The sequence below is a fragment of the Dermacentor variabilis genome, chromosome 8 (assembly GCF_050947875.1).
Source record: "Dermacentor variabilis isolate Ectoservices chromosome 8, ASM5094787v1, whole genome shotgun sequence".
In the NCBI taxonomy this organism is placed as follows: Eukaryota; Metazoa; Arthropoda; class Arachnida; order Ixodida; family Ixodidae; genus Dermacentor; species Dermacentor variabilis.
In genome coordinates this window covers 66436843-66455386 of record NC_134575.1, presented here as the reverse complement: position 1 = coordinate 66455386, position 18544 = coordinate 66436843, and the positions used below count along the sequence as shown (strand labels likewise).

Below are 18544 nucleotides of genomic sequence, written 5' to 3'. Positions count from 1 at the left end.
CCTCCAAGCGAGTGGCCCATTTCATATAGAGATGCCGCTTTTACGCCTGTAACTGCGGTGCTTGAGAAAATATGGTGTTGCGCGAACTCGCAGCATACCAGTCGATAATAAAAAATGTATCGGGGGGAAAAAAAGAAACTTTTATCATCGTAGCTTTTCCGGCTCTCAGGACTAATATAGCGCGATAACGAAGCGCGCAGGCCCTCTTTGGTAAGCGATGCGCCGGCCCGGCTCGCCAAGCTCAGATAAGCGACGAAAGAGCTGAGCGCTTCTTATCGTTTCGAGTTACTTCTCGTTTCGTCCAAATCTCCCGCTGCTGTAGCAGGCAGAACGTAGCCGCGCAGTGCAACAGCCGACCGCGGTGCAAGTTCGTGACAGTGTCAGACATGCGTTTCCAGCTTCAATCGAAACGGTGTTTGCATGCAGTGCTTTGCGGCGCGAAACAGTCTTCCCACTCTACTGACGCATCATAACGGCCACAAACTTACTTCTTAAGTTGAACGTTCTGGAGCCGAGGCCTGGAGATGGACGACAGCGTCGCCGAAGACACCTTAACTCCGGTTGCTCTTTCGCTTCGCTCTCCGGCTTCAGTCCACGAGGCCCCGCGACCCTACGCGCCTATTCCGCGCACTGAGTGAGTGCATATCCTCGAAGCGCTTTACGCCGATTTTTTTTTTATTTGCTGTTGCTCGAATTTGCATATTAAGAGGAAGCTTTAGCTGGGGACCCAACTCCGACGCGGCCTGTTCGAATACATGTAAAACGCAAAAACGCTTTTCTGAGATAACCCCTGGACCGATTTTAATGAAATTTGTTGCACTTGAGAGAAAAGGTTAAAATCTAGTGACTGTGTAAGCGAAATTTCCATTTAGAGTCCGAATTTTGTTAAAAAGATTTTCAAAAACTCCAAAGTTTGAATAAAAAGAGAAGCACGAAGTTTACAAATTGATAGCTCTGCATCAAGAATAGATATCGCAGTTATGTACAGGGCTCCCATTAGATCATTCAAAGCGGACAAATTCGGTGTGTCATTTTATATTTGACGTGAATTTGTTATGTTGTTTACAAGGGTTCTGCAAAAGCTGTATTTATATGTTACTAATTTTTTTTAGATTCATGTGTAACATGCCGATTTTGTCCGCTTTAGATGTACTATTAAATACAATTCACAGAATTGAATTATCATTTCTTATTGCTGAGTTACACAGTTCTAAACTTGACAGCATCGTTTTCCGAAAATTTTCGATTTTTGCCAATTTTAATAAAAATTAACGACCTATATTAAAAATTCGAAACCATCAGTCACTAGACTTTAAGTTTTTCTTTTAAAAGCAACAAACCTCGTTAAGTTTGGCGGAGTGGTTACCGGGAAAAACGAATTCTCCCCTTACGTGTATTTAGATAGGAGCACCCGAGCTAAAGCTTCCTCTTAAAAGGAAGTTTTAGCTCGGGTGCACATATATAGTTCCTTTAGCTCGGGTGCCCTCAAAGTTCGCTTCAGAAAGCGATTGCCTTTCTCTGAATTGGAGAATGCGTCTTCGGAACAATCCTAGGGGACTTCTGAACATTAGTTTTGCTATCAGTAATTTAATCAAAAGACACTCCTCTACGTAGGAGTCGTCGAAGAACCAGGGTGCCCATGCAGAATTCAGTCAAGGGGTGGCGTCTGCCTTTACCATAAGCGGATGCAAGATTTGTCTTGCATCCGTAATTACCGGAGCGTTGAACAGAGGGTCTCCAGGCTTGTTTATGTATGCGGCCGGCATGGTGCAGTGCAGGAGGTTTAGAGAGACTCGCGAAAACGTGTGACAATGAAGCGACATATCTATGCCTTAACTTTAACTCAGAGAAATCGTAAATCAGGAGATTTATAGAAGAGACGAGGAGCGGCGTGGTATCAATTAAACCGCAAGTTACGCCGATATCAGCTTCAAGCAATGCAAATAGCTGAGTGTATCCATAAACGAAGGAAAGACCTACTTAAACATCTAAAATCCATCAAGATAATATCAGAATGAAGGGGAAGCGGAAAGTAGCTTCAGTTAAACCTGGAGCACATTAAGACTGCATGAAATGCCACTTGGGGCGAGGAATTCGAAAAGGAGTAGTGGTGCCAGCGCTAGCGTTCTCCGTGGCCATTCTTAGCTTTGAATCAAAAACCTGATAGGGGTTTGAAGTTAAAGTCCGTGGGCTGGTTGGCATTAGGTGGCCAGGGTAAAACCAAAACCTGAGTCAGTGCAGGGTGACATGAGGACAAGTCTTTACAAGTCCGGCAAGCACAGTGCGTAGCAGAATTAGCTTTGTCGAAAGATTTAAGGACATGGATTAAAAGCAACTGATGACTGAAGTGCACGTATATCTGTACCTCGAAAGCGTGGACGTGGAATTTAGGAAAATGCCAAGAAAGTTGGCGACGTAGTACAGGATAACTGAAACTGCAAATAGGCAGCCAGGAGTTATCATAAAGAAAACGAGAGAAACAGAGACAGTAAACAAGACAAAAATTATGGACACAAACAATTCCATGGAAATTTACAAGTGCGACAAGAAAATGAGCAGGAGAGAAAGACTGTAGGATAACACAAAGGAAAGAGCTTCGCTATTTAAGGCCCGACCTCGCTGCCTTAGGATAGAAACACGCTAGAGTATGTATTCAGAGCAGGATGAGGCATGTGCCTGCTGCAGAAGAAGGCCGGACAGGCCTTATCACATCGTAGGGTAATGCCAAGATAGTCACTCAGCAAGAACCATAGGAAACGTCCACCTTCCAAAAGCACTGCGATTCAATGCAGACGGAAGCATTAACTGGTTACCAGTGTAGGTAAGCAGGATGAGTTCAGATTATTGGTGAAAAGAAAAAGAAACAGGGAACAGATCGGTAAAGCTGGAGTCGTTACGTGCATAGATAAGTGTACAATACAAAGATAGAGATTTTAATAAAGAAAAGATGAAGGAGAAGTGATAGGCAGAATGCTTGACTGCAATAGATGTAGTAAAACCTGATTAGCTCAAGCAGGCCAGCTGACTGTTTGTGGGCTTCCCCGTTTCGATGAGGATGCCAACTGAAATCATCACCATCGCGGAGAGTTGAGCGCAGAAACATCTAAGCGTATGGGTGTTGTACGCCACAGAAGACAAAAGCGTCTTTCGATGGGCTGGCCGACGTTTTTGTCAGCTAGCCCGTCTGATCCAATTTGCCGTGGGTTAGACTTTCACTGAGGCTATTTATATGAAGCTGTTAAAGGCTACTTTCCCCACCCGCCGTGGTTGCTCAGTGGCTATGGTATTGGGCTGCTGAGCACGAGGTCGCGGGATCGAATCCCGGCCACGGCGGCCGCATTTCGATGGGGGCGAAATGCGAAAACACCCGTGTGCTTAGATTTAGGTGCACGTTAAAGAACCCCAGGTGGTCAAAATTTCCGGAGTCCTCCACTACGGCGTGCCTCATAATCAGAAAGTGGTTTTGGCACGTAAAAACCCCAAATATTATTATTATACTTTCCCCAGGATCGTGTCCCTGTGTAGACACAAAACTATCATCATCACGATTGGCTCCAGCGTCGTCGTCTTCTTCCACAGCTGCCTCGTTGGCGCCCCTCTGTGCCACCGCACAGGGATGAGACGGAACGAAGTGGCACATGCCACATCTCGCTCAAATCTGCCGGGCACTCCTTCGTAGTGGCCGGATCCACTGGGGCTGAATGAGCGACACGCCTTCACGCGGGGGGAAAGGCGCGAAAAACGACGATTTACGAAACAACTCCACGAAGCATCCACAAGCAGACACACACATGAAGCGAAGAGAGGCGGTACTATGGAGGTGTGCGCAGACGCACTCTCTCTTGTCTCCATACTTCCAACACTACATACAAGGTTTGCCTGGTAAACCTGCCTGCATAGCATGTGGCGGCTTCCCGGATAATGCTCACATTCTGTGGGATTGTCCGGGGAGCCGCACCGCTATTCAGGCTAGCCTTGCCAAACTCTCACTCACCCGTAGACCTGCGACACTTGAGGAGTGGCTGGCGGACTCCTCCTCAGACTACATACAAGCCAGGATCTAGCTCATCGCGACGCTCGGCTTGGCAAACAACTAGAACAAAGCGGGCGAACCCCGGACCTGGGTTCTTGAATAAAGTTTATTCTGTCTCTCTCTCTCTCTCGGCGCTACCGCGCGAACGCGCTCGTGCTACTGCACCCGCGTTTGTCGCCATCACTAATTAAATAATTAATTACCACGATGACGCAACCGATTTTACAGCGAAGCTGTGAAGAGCTAGTTTCTGTAGGATCGTATCCGTGCGTAGAAACAGAACTCCCCATACGTGGGCCGATCCCGAAGGTATTGCAATGCCGGGACTACCCGCGGCGGAGGTGAAGCAGGCATTAAGCGCTCCCCACACATGGGCCGATCCCGAAGATAGCGAAATGCCAGGCCGACCCGCGGCGGAGACGAAGCACGAGTTAAGCACTCCCCGTACGTGCACCGATCTTGAAGATAGTGCAATGACGGACCGACCCGCGGTGCAGGTACAGTACGCCATTAAGGGGCCCACATACATAGCTTCGCTGGTCATTCTTCTTCACAGAGTGGAAAGGCACTGATTTTTTTTATGCGACATCACACACGAGGTGTCTCCAACGCCTCATGAGCGTCTTGGTGTGCTTCGATAAGCTTCAATCAAAATGAAGTGAGAACTGAAAAAAAAAAAAGAATTACGGCGTTTTACGAGTCAAAACCACGACCTGATTATGAGGCCCGCCGTAGTGGAGGACTCCGGGATAACTTGGGCCACCTGGGGTTCCTTAACGTGCACCTAAATCTAAGTACACGGGTGTTTTTGCCCTCATAGAAATGCGGGCGCCCTAGCCGGTATTAGATACCGCGACCTCGTGCTTAGCAGCCACACCATGTAGCCACTAAGCAACCACAGCGGGTGAAGTATCTAAAGGCGAACTCTGTTTGAAGTAGAACGTCCATAAAAAAAAAAGAAATGTAGAGGACCAGCGTTACCCTGGCTGGTTTCCTTTCTCGACTTCTTTTTTTTTTTTCAATTCAGCATGTGTTTGCGCTAATGAAACACATTTCACAAAGTAAAATCTGAAATTGTTTTTTTCTGACGGCACGTCAGCTTACCATATGCGCCAAATACTAACGATGAGTGAATCCAAACAAGCATGACGCCATCGACGTAATCGCGCTTTGCATGGCGTAGCAGAAAAGCAAGGCTGCCACTCCCTAACGGGATTTATAGTAAAAGTGCCAATGTTATGCTCGTCGACAAGAATAGCGTACTGCAGTTGTGCACAGCTTTACCGAGCGGCTTCGGCGCAACGCTCGCTCTCCTCGGCCGCGCCATTTCTATTACCGCAGAAATGACATCAACATCTAGGTGCCCTAGATGCCCGCGCGTCGGCGGTGGTGCGCGCATCGAGGCTACTTTCATCTGCACATAGAACTGCGCCGCGCCTTTCACGTGACACTGCTTGCGCATGCGTAGCGCCGCCACCTCTTGTCTTCGAGAACGTCGCGCCGGCACGGCCTTGAGGATAAAGAAGGCACATGCTTCCCTAGGTGACCCTGCGACGCCGAGTTGCCGCTAAATAGTACTTTAGCACACTGGGAACATTTACAACAAATTGGGCCCATATCTGGCTCCTAGCCCGCGCATTCGTCACCTAAAGCCCGTTTTCCGCTGTAATCGGGGTTTTAATTAGTTCTAGTAAGTTAACGAGAGCTCTTTAGACCGCGAAACTTGCGTATTGCACCCTCATTCGTGGCGTATGTTTCATACATTAGGAACTCTTTAGCGACTCTGGGCCCCCTAAAGCGGGTCTTTTAAGGCTGACCGAAAAAAATTCGCGCAGGAACTGCTGCGGGAGCTGTCCAAGTATATATATATATATATATATATATATATATATATATATATATATATATATATATATATATATATATATATATATATATATATAAGCCGTAAGCATTTTCTCACTTGCTCATGTCCCCACAGCCTGGTGTCGTTATCAATGTTATTGAACTGTTAAGTACTGCAGGTGGCGGCGCCAGATGCGCCGATGAAGTTCCGATCATTAAAAGCCGTTATCGACCTTTAACACCTGATCCATCTGCGTCTGACTACTATGAACTACCCGCCGTGGTCGCTCAGTGGCTACGGTGTAGGGCTACTAAGCACGAGGTCGCGGGATCGAATCCCAGCCACGGCGGCCGCATTTCGATGGCGGCGAAATGCGAAAACACCCGTGTACTTAGATTTAGGTGCACGTTAAAGAACCACAGGTGGTCAAAATTTCCGGAGTCCTCTACAACGGCGTACCTCATAATCAGAAAGTGGTATTGGCACGTAAAACCTCATAATATTAATAACTACTATGAACTGCGATCAACCGTACCCCGGCGACGGCTGCGTATGGCACGGCCGCGCGGACCCTATCATTACAGTAGAGTGTATTAGAATGCGGCTTAGTGGAACCAACGACTGCGGCGGCGCAAGCTTTGCAGTGAGGCGCGTGACGACGAAAAATACTGTGGCGGCGCTGCGATCGAAGTGAATTGGGCCGCATCGAGGACGCGCCAGTGGAAAGTGCTGGCGATACTTCTCGAAAGTGTCATTCGTACCGCTTCGCGCGCTGGTATATGCGTTCAGACCGCTGAAACGGAGTTCATAATTCCATATGCCATGCATTTATGACTTAAGAATAGATGCTAGTCTTTCTCTTCTTTATTTCGTTCTTTTTTTAATTCCGCGCTCGGTGATTGCCCGTGCATTGTGGCCGCAGTGTCGGCTTTCATTCTACTATGTTATTGGACGGTTCCATTTGGAGAACAAATATTTTTCTTCATCTTTTGTCCGTAAGCCGTGTGAAAATTTTTGTCCAGTCCACACTTAACAAAAAGAGAAAAAGAAAAAAAAAAGCGGCGGGGTAGTGTAACTAGCGGCTACATAGTGGATATATGGCGTTGCGCTGCTAAACTCAGGATCACAGGTTCAAACCAGGTTGCGGGATTCGATGGCAACAAAATGGAAAAGCACTTGTGTACTTCTATTTAGGTTCACGTTAAAGAACCCCAGGCGGCGACAACTGAACAGGGTGCCTCGTAAGCATATCACCAGACGTAAAACGCTAGAATTTGTTCAATTAAGAAAAAAGAAGAAAAGAAAGGTAGCTGCGTCCTTCGGCGTTGTTCTAGGGGTGTAAACGAAAGAAATTATTCTTGACTCTGATTTCTGGGAAAAACATGTTATGCTCATCTCATATTTCATACCTAAATGAAATGTCATTCCCGACTGTACGTCCGCTCAACTAAGGAGCTTCTGCAATATAGTAAACGGCTGCTTTCTAATATGCGGTGCACTATCATAAGGATAATGATGAAGCAGTTAAAGGAACGGCATGCTTCATATACCTGTGGAGATAGTTGCAGATCTGCCGCGTTCAAGAAGATAAGTGTAGTACTAGTAGGTTACAGTCTTGCAGACATGGTGGAGACTGTCAAAAAAAATACTTTCCAAGCTAACCCTCGGGGGCCTGGAAGACCAACGACAACTCGTCGCCAGGGCCAAGAGGGCAGTCGAAGCCAGAGGGTTCCTGGACTAAGGAGCCTTCCCACCTTAGGGTGATACCGGGCCTCGCTCGCGACACTGTTTCGTATAATAATCGTTTCTTTCTCTCTCTGTCTTGCCTGAATCAAGTTAGCAGATTTACAGGCTCCCTCAAAACGGGGCGTTTATATTGAATGATAGCTAGGAACTTGTTCAACTGGAACCGATAAGCATCTGTGCTTTAATTCTCTCGGGCCAATCTCCCTGCTTTCTGTTCTGGCGAAAATTGCTGAGCATGTTATTAACAGGAGAATGACCAGGTTTTTAAACGCGCATAAAATATTAGCACGTGAGCAATACGGTTTCTGCAAGAGTAAATCTTCGCAAACAGTTGTACTCGAAATAAAGGAACAAATCATGGACAACATAGAAAATCGAATGCTCACTCTTGGTATCTTTCTCGATTTTAGTAAACCCTCTGATTGCGTGCAACGAGGTGTTCTTATCGAAAAGCTACCTCTTTATGGAGTCCATGATGTCGCTTTTTCATTAATAAACAGCTACCTCACCTCAAGAATGCAGTACATAACAATATAGCGTTATTTCTGAAATTCTAAATATTGAATACGTGGTGCCACAAGGATAGATCTTAGGAGTTACTTATCTTTACATTATATTATATGCTGATGATACTAACATGTTTTTCTCAGGTAGAGAGATACATCATCCTTATGAGCAAACTTACATTTGGTTACAGCAATAAATTTTTACAATTACAGCAATAATTACAGCAATAAACGCCAATAAACTTCAGTTAGTCTTCAACAAAACAAAGGAATCTAAAACGCATCGGAAATTACACCTAAATTTTCAAAATGTTACCATATAACAGGCATGAACAGTTCTATTCTTGGGAATTATATTTTATGAGAGCCTGTCTTGGGGGTCATCTCACTTAGATGCACTCAGAAACGATATTGCTCGTGCTTAAAATGCAATTAACACACTGCTGTATTTACTGCCAATAAATTTGAAACGCACCATTTACAATACACTAATGCGGTCTCAATTTACATAGTGATATCTGGTTTGGTCGACAACTGTACAATCTAACTTAAGGTCTCTTCAAGGACTTCAACACCGTGCAATGCGTGCGATAGCAAACACAGAACGCACCGAGCCTCCTAAACCGTACTATATATCAAAAATAAATATTAACAATAGCAAAACATCACAATCATAAATTATTTCAGGAAATTTCGACGCAATTTCGGGCAGACAAATGTTCTTTCTAAACAAATACTACGGCAAAAGGATTAGCTATGACTTCAGAAAAAGTGTGATAGTTAAACCTCGTTAGAACAACAAAGGAGATCAAGAATTGGCAGTACAACTTATTGACCTTGTAAATGAATACCCCAACGTATTGGACCTCCTAAACTCTGAAATTTCGATACAAGATTGTAGAAAAAAACTATAAAAGAATGGTTGTTATCAGAAGGCTGACGCAAATGTTAAGCTACGAGTATAAAACATTTCATATATGTTTCTTTGTGTTTGAAGTCCCTATCAAACTGTATAAGGCATGATTTTCATTTTTTTAATTTTATTTCTTCCCATGAATTATGTGCTACACAGTTTACAGAAATGTGTACTAAGTTTGCTTTCACATATGTGCTCTGTCGAGCGTCTTTCTGCCGTTCTGCCATACCGCGCCGCTGTGCGGGCAGCACAGCCCAGTCAGGCAAACGTTCGCCTTTGGCCGTGACACCCTAAGACAGTGTGTGTAATATTGTCCTAAATAGAATAATAAAGGGAGACAAGAAAGAAGGACGCCCAGTAATGGCTCGTTCCGGCTCGCGCTGCGCTGATGCCTTCCGAGCTGTCGCTTTTACTTGCCGTCCATGTGCAGCCGCTCTCACAGAGTTGCGCCCCAAATAACGATGCACTCGGAGGCACCCTGCTGCGCGTTGTCCGTCGAGAGAGCAGCGCTACGCATATTTCTAACGAGTGCAGCTGCCTTCTGCTACGAGTTGATCCGAAGCGGTGTTGAATTTCCTGACTAAACGCTCTGACCCGCCGGTCGCGTAGCATCCGTATATACCGACCTCGCACGGCACCGCATCGCAGAGAGTCTCCTCGGCGTTTTCTCGAGTTTATATATAGTATAAAAATACCTAATTACGTAAGACAATGATTAAAAGCGCCGACCTTAAACCTTTTAATGAAGTACGCTACCATAAGCTGCGGAACCAAACCGACATAAGGTGAGCTGGAAAAAAAAGATTTTTTTTTTCTTTTTCTCGCAGTTCCGTACGCTATACCATGCAGGGTGTCCCAACTATCGTGCGCCAAAGTTTAAAAATACGCAAATGCCACGTAGCTGGGCAGAACCAAGGTAATGTTGTCTGCCCCCGCTTGGAGATACTCAGATTAACTTTTTACGTTAAACATAATTACATAATTAGTATTAATTAATTACTAAACTTCTCAAATATTATAATTAGACGGAAAGTGTCAATGAGAAAATTGGGCATCGATGTGACAAACTCCCGATACAGCGCTCTGTTACTCAATACGTGTTACATAAAAGAGCTTTTCCTAGCGTGAAAGAAGCCCGAGAATGCAAATTCCCCTGCGACTAGCCGCTCGAGGAATTTTGCGTGTGTATTCGCGAGCTTCTTTCACGCTCAGAATAACACTTTTACGTAGCACGTATTGAGCGACAGAAAGCTGTATCGGGAGTTTCTCATGTTGACGCACAATTTTCTCCTCGGGACTTCCCGTCTAATTATAATATTTGAGAAGTTGATTAGTAAATTTAAACGAATTATGTAATTAAGCGCAATGCAAATAAACATACTCTGAGTATCTCCAAGCGAAGGCAAAAACATTACCTCGGTTCTGTCCAGTGACGTGGCATTTGCATATATTTAAATTTTAGTGCACGACAGTTGGGACAGCCTGTATATATAGTGTGGATTTTGCGAAGATGTAAAATGGTGTAGCCCGTACGTGTGTGGTGAATTACATCTCGATTGTCTTGTGGTCATGGTTGTAGACGATGCTACCACTGACGAAACAGACACACTCACCGCGGATTGTGTTTTACTTCCCATGTCGGGTGCGTGTCGGAGGTGGAGGTATACAGCTGAAATCGGGCGCGTTGAGCGGCGAGTACACGATGAGGGATTCAGGCGCCTCTTGTCGTCAAGCCGAAGTGTCTGCGGACCTGGAACCAGGCGCAGCTTCGGAACTGCATTCGCGAACGATATTCACTTTGTGCCTTTTAAGGAGTGACCACGACGAAATGAAAAACAAAAAAGCGAACACCGGACCGCTTGGATGTCGATGCATGCCGCGCCGTGGAACAGCGGCGGCGATAAACACTGCACATGCACATTTAATGTACGGTGTTCACTGCTTCGCGTCCCGCTCTCTTCTTTTCAGCCTTGGCTCATCTTATCAGCACTTCGATACCATGTCGACGGAGCGGTGCAAGCCTCTGCTTTCTTACCACGCATCTGTCCACCGACTTTCATCGACGAGCTTGCAGAGCCCAGAGAGGAATGTCCACTGCGAATGTTACGCAAACAAATAGGAGACTTAGTCTGTGCCGGCTTCGCGTTTTGTATATGATAATTCCAGGCATTGACACATGCCCAAAGCGGGGGTTCAAGCAGGGGCTCAGAGAGAGAAGCGGGTTAAGCTGTCCCATGTTTTTCCCTTTCCCACAGAAACTGCAGTACCCCCGAGAAGACTTTCTCTCCTCGTGTTCAACTGTGGCTCAATTTGGGCCGAACGTGCAACGTGAGCCTCGGAAATCTGGGAATGGTGAGGACTGCATTGCTGGTCGTTACAGATTGGGACCGTTGTGCAAGACTTTCAGGACCCGTTTTTTATACGCTTGAACGTTGAGATGGTATATAGGTGCGAAGAATGATTGGTGCTCACCTAATGTGTTGCAAACAAGACGCCGTGAATCAAGGGCAACAGCCCGTTGAACATATCCTGTACATCGATATATCGAAATATCTCGTGTAGCCAAAGTGTCACTGCGTCCTCTACCTTTGGATCATCTACCTCCGAATTTCTATCACGTGTCTGATGTTAAAATTATGTTTCCGGCAGAGAAAATTGTGGGGCATATGTTACAAGTTCAGGCTTGCAAAAGATATTTGATCACGTAAGTGAAATAACTTGGTAAATACGTACACAACTTCAGTTACAGAATCATTACGGAAGACAAAAAAAGCCCAAAACGAGCGAAAGGTACCCAAAGAGTGCTGGTGCACTGAGTAAAGCTGCAGCCTCAAGGCCTTGAGAAAAGTTAGTGTCATCATGGAAGAGCTTCATGCTGATTTTAGATCACTACAAATACTAGGCATGTGGAGTGTCTGAGCACCGCAAACATATGTGAGCAGGTTGAGTTTCTGGGTCAATCACAGTGTTCACCTTGCCCCCTGATGCATACTAATATGGTGGTTCCATGGAATTAGCCCGCTACTTAATTACACGTGCGCAAATTAAAAATGTATATAGATGCATTAACAAAATTAATTGGGACTAAAGCCCTGTTTTGCTTCTGGGGCGCAAGATTACCGTTGCAGCTGTTTTTCGTATTATTTTTATAGCTGCTTTGTTGTCATGGTTTATCAGCCAGTCCACAGTTATATCCTTGACATGACAGACGGCATAAGATGTGTCATGGTTAGGCCTTTCTGAGTGAAACACAACGGGTACTTTCGCTAATATTTCGTGGAGGTTACAATGAGGCCGCGGGAGAATAACTTGAAAGCAAGAGGTACCAATTGATCGTGAGCGTTATTAATGCAGTTGGTTAGCCATGCTTTAGCACTACTTGACGTGCAACGAGCTCAGAAATCAGAACGTCCACATCGTTGAAAATTATGGGACATTAAAATTAAATCGCTGTGAATGTTCTTAGTTTCTGCGACACACGTTAACATGTAGCTGTAGACACAAGGCCTTGGAGTCAGTGACATGAGCGCAAGTGAACAAGTCCTTGTCTTCTTTACAGGGTCTCATCACAGCCCTCGCAGGTGTTGCTCTCCTGGACTTGGGGGAAATCTACGGCACCAATATTTCAACTATTTCTCATCTAATAACGACGCGCAGCGTAGGAGGTCTGCTTGGATCTCTGCTAGGTACTAAACTTATAGCTGCTCGATGATTTTCACATATTTTGTTAAACGAATGTGTAGTTTACTACATGAACTGTCAAGCATATTATATTAGGCAAAAGAGGAGGTTAACCAACCTTTAAGTACTCAGTGTGCGTTTAGTAGGCCTTCTATTTGCTCAACCTTGATTCAGGACAGTAGCCTGTCATTTGCTGTAAATAGAAGCATTGAAACGAATGATGCATTGAAGTTAAATTTTGCTTTCTCAATGAGCGACTGATTCATGTCGCTGGAGTCGTATGTAGCTTTAGGTCTCTTCATCCCCCATTCGCCTGAGTTGAACGGAAGTGTAGTTAAGTGGCAGGCCCCCATCAAGCGCGCTTGCGACACTTTTCTGTCCCGGCGTCTCCTGACCGTGCGCGCGTCCGCCTCGTGCGATGCGTTATTGCCATGGCGAAATCATTAACTGAATGTATGCTGCAATCACTAACCGAATTTCATCTCGGAACGCTGCGCCGTCGTCATGCACTGCGAAATTATAAGCGCTCTCCTAAGCGACGCCGTGCCGTAAAGGCATAAGCGTTGTGTCTTCGTGTGGTTCCTGAATCGGGCCAAATGTACTAGCTCCACAGAAGCATCACGGTGTCTGTGGAAGCCCATTCTTATAAGCAACTGCTCACAACAGTAAGCATTGTAATTTACATTTGTACTGTGTTCTCTAAACTTAGCGACTGCATAGAGAAAATGTCAACTGGGAAACAAAACAGATTCTATGTACTGCTATATATCATTCTTTTGCGGCACACCTTTTTAGGAGGGAAGCTGTACGACACGTACAACACGCAGTTTACGTCAATACTCATGCTGCTGCTCACCAGCGTAACGGTGCTGATGGTTCCATTGGCCGGGGTGCTGCTTGTAGCTCACGTCATGGTCTTCTTCATGGGTCTCAGCTTGGGAGCATTCGGCACAGGTGAGCCTGCAGCGTGCTTCAGTGCATGACGTCGCTATTTTGTGCCACGCTCGTGTTATGGAAGTCGTATGCGTGATAACCGCGTCCCACGGTATTTCGCCAACTAAGGACAGTTAAGCGAGTTGCGGTCACGCGGTCCGATTTAAATGATACGCGGCTAACTGCGGTCAGCTTCTTAGAGAAGGGCACTGTGCCTTCAAGAAGTATGTATTGATGAGAAAAATTGGAACAAGTGTATGTATGTGCCATTCTGCTCCACTCTTGTGGATGGGAAGCAAAAATAGGGACGGAAGAGGCAGATAGGAATTCGGTAGAGAGTAGAAAATAAATTTATCGCGTGTGTCCATGCAGATGGCTTCAGCCTGGCAGACGATAGATCACCTGGCGCTCGTCCAACTTAACCGTGCGACAAGTCGCGTTCAAAAGTGGGGCTCGGAGTAATTGTCTACAAGCCTTTGCAAGGTTATGTCGGCCTGTAGACTTCGCCATCATCGGCCTCCTCCTCCGCGCAAGCTTTTTAGTACCGGATATTCTTCTAGTCAAAATTATAGCCTATTCCCTAAGCCATTACAGTTTACGGAATACTGCAACCTTGGCCGCAACACTAGACGATAGCAGCGCTGATAGAGACACCTGGTGACGCTTTGTTCAAGCACATCGGGTTAGAAACGTTCTTAAGTGAAAAAAAGTACTATAATTTATTATTGGCTCGCGCAGCCGCAGGAACTATTATTTTTTACAACTGCAGCAGCATGCCGAAAACAGTCATTGCAAATTTAGCTTTGTATGTCCTAGCTGAACACAGCACCACGAGATGGTGCCAAGTGGACTCCGGGTCACCGGTGTCGCAGTTTTGCGTAAACGATAACAATTCGCGGACGAATAATTTATCTTGTCTGCATACGTATTACCGTTTGTGCAAATATGACGGTGAATCAGAAAGGTGCATACAGGTAATTACAAATATACTTATTGTTCTATGTTACTTACACGTTATTATTCTACATAGTCCCCACACCGGTTCAGACATTTGTCCCATTGCAGCACTAAAATTGAGGTGCCCCGGCGTCACGTTGTCGTCAGAGAGCGACGCACGCGGCCTCCCCGAACGCTAATTCTCATGCAAGTCTTCGCGGCATTTTGCGAACTCACAACACCACCACCTCACACTTCTCAAAGCGAGATACATTTCCCCATACGTGGGCTGCATTTGCCTGTGGATTTCGATAGGAGTTCGCCTTTTGCTCCATAGAAAACGAATTACACATCGTTGCTCGTACGCCGTGGGCGTGTGAAGCACAACCGCCATCTTTAACAACTGGCAGCAGCGCCGTGCCGCGGAGCCAGCGGCGGATAAGGCGGGGTCGGTCCAAGAAAGGTCCACCGCTGGGAATGGATATGATGGATATGTTAACCTCGCATTTACAGCCGTACTTTGGCTAAAAAAAAATAGGGCCAGAGACTTTCTGGTTCCCCCTCGTAGCAGAATACCAGAGACGCGGATGATAGGCAGCAACGCTGGGAGCAACATTTTGCGGCGCTTCGTTCATCCGCGACATATTCGAAACGTTTCATGGTTGCATGACTGTTCGCGTCGAAAGAAACGCTATATATTGCGGCGATAGCAATTACATGAACATTCCCCGCGAATTTTCAACGTCGTCGTTGCCATCGGCGTGGGAGTCCGCATGCGTGTGGTGCTTCATATGCCGTATGTTCTTCGATATGGTATATAGACGTCATAGTATTGAAATATCAAAAGCTGTTCTTACCAGGTGTTATGGTCTTGACTGATTTATTCTTTCGAATTTGTGCAGTTACAGAGGACAAAGAAGAGTCACAAGATATTTTATTCGCAGTGTGTTCCTTATAACCTCACCGACTTGAAAAATGCAAAACAATAAACGGGCTCACAATCTCACAGTGATGCAGTTTCACTGGTACCGGCACCAATGCTCTTTACGGGTCTAATATTTCACTGAGCGCCAACTAGTGTCGACCGCCCCCCGTCGGTCTCGTCCAGTCGCACATCGTGCAAGTGCGGCGGGACGATACCGACTGCCAGGAATCTCGCCTGCAACGCCACTGGCGGCGCTCATGACGGTAGCATTCTGAGACGCCTGGTAGCTGCCAGGGCGCTGTTCCTTCAGCCCAGCACAAGTTTCCTTGCACGCTGCTTCGAGCCATGTCGCACCAGCGTATGGTTAGAACACCATCCGAAGAGTTCTAGAGCAAAGCTAAACCTTGGTATCGATGTCAATGCTTCGCTCTGCGGGCGAAACTACCAGACTATTTAATGATTATGGTGTTGCCGGTGTCTTTACGCCAATAGCTAAGTACCACATACGTCCATCGTTGCAGTAATGCTTCAGTGCGCTCTGGTTGTGAATGAGCGACACAAGCAGCTGCCTCCAACTGCGCTGCTCCAGTCAGATGTACACTTCAGGCTCTGCACAGCTCATACCTATGGGCCCTGTATTCCATGAATGATAGTACATGCGCGGAAAGGATCATTACAAAAGTTTATGCTATCGTTATTTATGCTGGTATGTTAGTATTACTGTGCAAATTTCTGGGTCAACCACGGTCGACGAGATCGAACATTGCAAGACTACAACGGCACGCGCGATCTCGCACTCCATGCTACAGCCAATATTGACTATATACGCTGAGGGACAATGTTTTAACTGCGGAAAAGGTGGATTCTCTAGGCGGCATTCCGACGTTTACGTGCTTTGAATCATACATTAACCTTGGCTTTAATATGCACGTTTTCGCTCAGTATAGCTTGTCAGCATAATTTCATTGTTGCTGCAGGAACTACAGCGCGCTATTTCTGTTCCCATATGTTGTACTTCAGGTACGAGTCACTTGCAATTGCTTTCGTTTAAAGAACCCCATACTTCACGGACCTATACTTCATTGGCATTCGCTTAGTGGTATATTTAGTATGGAATTCACACAGTGGATTGCATGTTCCTAAAGTCTCGTATCGAAGCAATCGGACAGTAACATTACGGCATGAGATACACAGGAAACGTAACTCCCGCTTATTGGGGGACAACGCAAGTATTTCCTTCAGGGCTTCAAAAATTGTTCATGACGTCTCACTTGCCCTGTCGGATCGTCCTCCTATACTTATCACGTGGCTCCAGGTGGTGTTATTTATGTCATTGGCCCAAATTCCTGGTGTGCGTCACTTCCTCACATCATTGTTTTCCGTTTGCAGCACCGTCATGCATGCAACCCACCGGATATTGCTGCAGGTTTTGCAAGGCAACACTCGCAGTTGTGTTGTAAATTATTTGACATGATCTGTGAGAGTGTATGTTCCTGTTAAAAGCTTAGTATTATACCATTTCACGCAGGGGCCAACGTCTGGATCATCAACATGTGGCCAGAGGACAGCAGTCCAGCGCTTCACATTTTTCACTTCGCGTTTGCCGTTGGCTCGCTGGTGGCTCCTCTCATAGTCAAGCCATTCCTATCTCGCGGAGGCGCCGACAATTCAAACTTTCTACGGGAAGCGGCCAACCTGAGCTATAGCTTCGAACCGACATCCAGCGAGACTGGCAACCAGTCCTCCGCAGTCAAGACTCTGTCCGACGAAGGGGCTGTTGAGGGGTCGGGCGAAAGCACAGTACACTACGCATTTGCGATTGTCAGCGCTTTCTATTTGTTTCTGGTCCTCTCGATGGCACTTCTTTACTGCGTCGACAACTCAGACTTCAGACGGCGGCCAGCGAGAGGACCGAACGGAAGTGAGGCGAAAGCGAGCGGAAAACGGGAAGAAGTCCGCTACAGCCGGATCTCGTTGGCGCTGCTGAGTGTTTTCGAGTGCGTATACGTCGCACTCGAGTGCACGACATCTCAAATGCTGACCACCTTTGCAGTCAAGAGCGACCTGCACTTCTCCAAACCGGATGCATCTCGGGTAGTCGCAGTGTACTTCTTTTTCTTCGCAGCGAGCAGACTGGTCGCGGCGATAGTAGCCATGAAAGTGTCTTCATTAGTCACGCTTATCTTCACGCATGCTGTTCTCGTGACCACGGCAGCAGCTATGACGGTGTGGTGCTCCAGTAACGCGCTCGTGCTCTGGGTGGGCAGTGCAATCACGGGGTTTGGCCAAGGACCCGTCAAGGCCGCGGTTGTCGCGTGGACTGCTGAATACATTAGCATTAGCAACAAAATGATGTCGGTGGTCCTGGTCACGGGCAGCATAGGTAACCTCGCGCCGGCACTTCTCGTCGGACAGTTTATTGATAGCAATCCCGATTCTTTCCTCTATGTGTCCCTGGGCGCTGTTTTGCTGTCTGTAGTCATATTTCTAGTCATGTATGCTTACATGGGCAGGAGGCGACTTATAAAGTCACACGCCGACGTTCAAATTACTGCATGTGCGGAGAAACCAGGGGACATGCCTTTGCTTTAGCATTCTGAAAAATATGCGATTTCGTTAAATACTTACAGCTCTTAGAATACGTCTCATGTGTTTACACGTATATACTAATATTTATACTTCGGCGACCGAAACACAACAAGTAATCACCTCTCTGAAGCACTCATTAAACACTGCACGTGCATGCTATGTACGCACACAAAAAATAAAGTTGTATTTCATTTGATTGACAGAATGAATCCGCGGTTAGGGCGAACGTCTCAAAGCAAAACAATGGTAAAGGAAAACGCATCCGTTAATAACTGCTAATTAATGTGTGTCCATGAAGGCTCACGTAAATCTCCATACAATAGTGCTTTTTTTTTAAATCCTGCCCCGCCGTATTGTGGCCGTTGCTGCCGGACATGAAGCCGGGAAGCTTGTTATTAGTATCGTTTTCAAATTGAAACTCTTCCGATAGTGT

The 18544-nt window shown here is 46.2% G+C and overlaps 1 protein-coding gene across 2 annotated transcripts; it reads left to right on the top strand.

Moving 5' to 3' along the window:
* The first annotated feature begins 352 nt into the window (after window positions 1–352).
* Window positions 353–18431, top strand: LOC142590298 (sodium-dependent glucose transporter 1A-like). 2 transcript variants are annotated; one of them, XM_075702309.1, is made up of 5 exons: window positions 353–634; window positions 11303–11399; window positions 12607–12733; window positions 13524–13682; window positions 17051–18431. In XM_075702309.1, exons 1-5 carry the CDS (start codon window positions 525–527, stop codon window positions 18112–18114), a joined length of 1557 nt encoding a protein of 518 aa, XP_075558424.1. In that variant the 5' UTR covers window positions 353–524; the 3' UTR covers window positions 18115–18431. The 2 variants fall into 2 exon arrangements, with proteins under 2 accessions (XP_075558424.1, XP_075558425.1); XM_075702310.1 differs by lacking the exon at window positions 353–634 and adding an exon at window positions 9651–9832.
* Window positions 18432–18544: the final 113 nt, after the last annotated feature.

Excerpts from the sequence above, each read along its gene's own strand:
- LOC142590298 (XM_075702309.1), top strand. The coding sequence starts at position 525 with ATGGACGACAGCGTCGCCGAAGACACCTTAACTCCGGTTGCTCTTTCG. Across the intron at positions 11,400-12,606 it reads GCCTCGGAAATCTGGGAATG|GGTCTCATCACAGCCCTCGC; the intron begins GTGAGGACTGCA and ends TCTTCTTTACAG. Across the intron at positions 13,683-17,050 it reads CTTGGGAGCATTCGGCACAG|GGGCCAACGTCTGGATCATC; the intron begins GTGAGCCTGCAG and ends CATTTCACGCAG.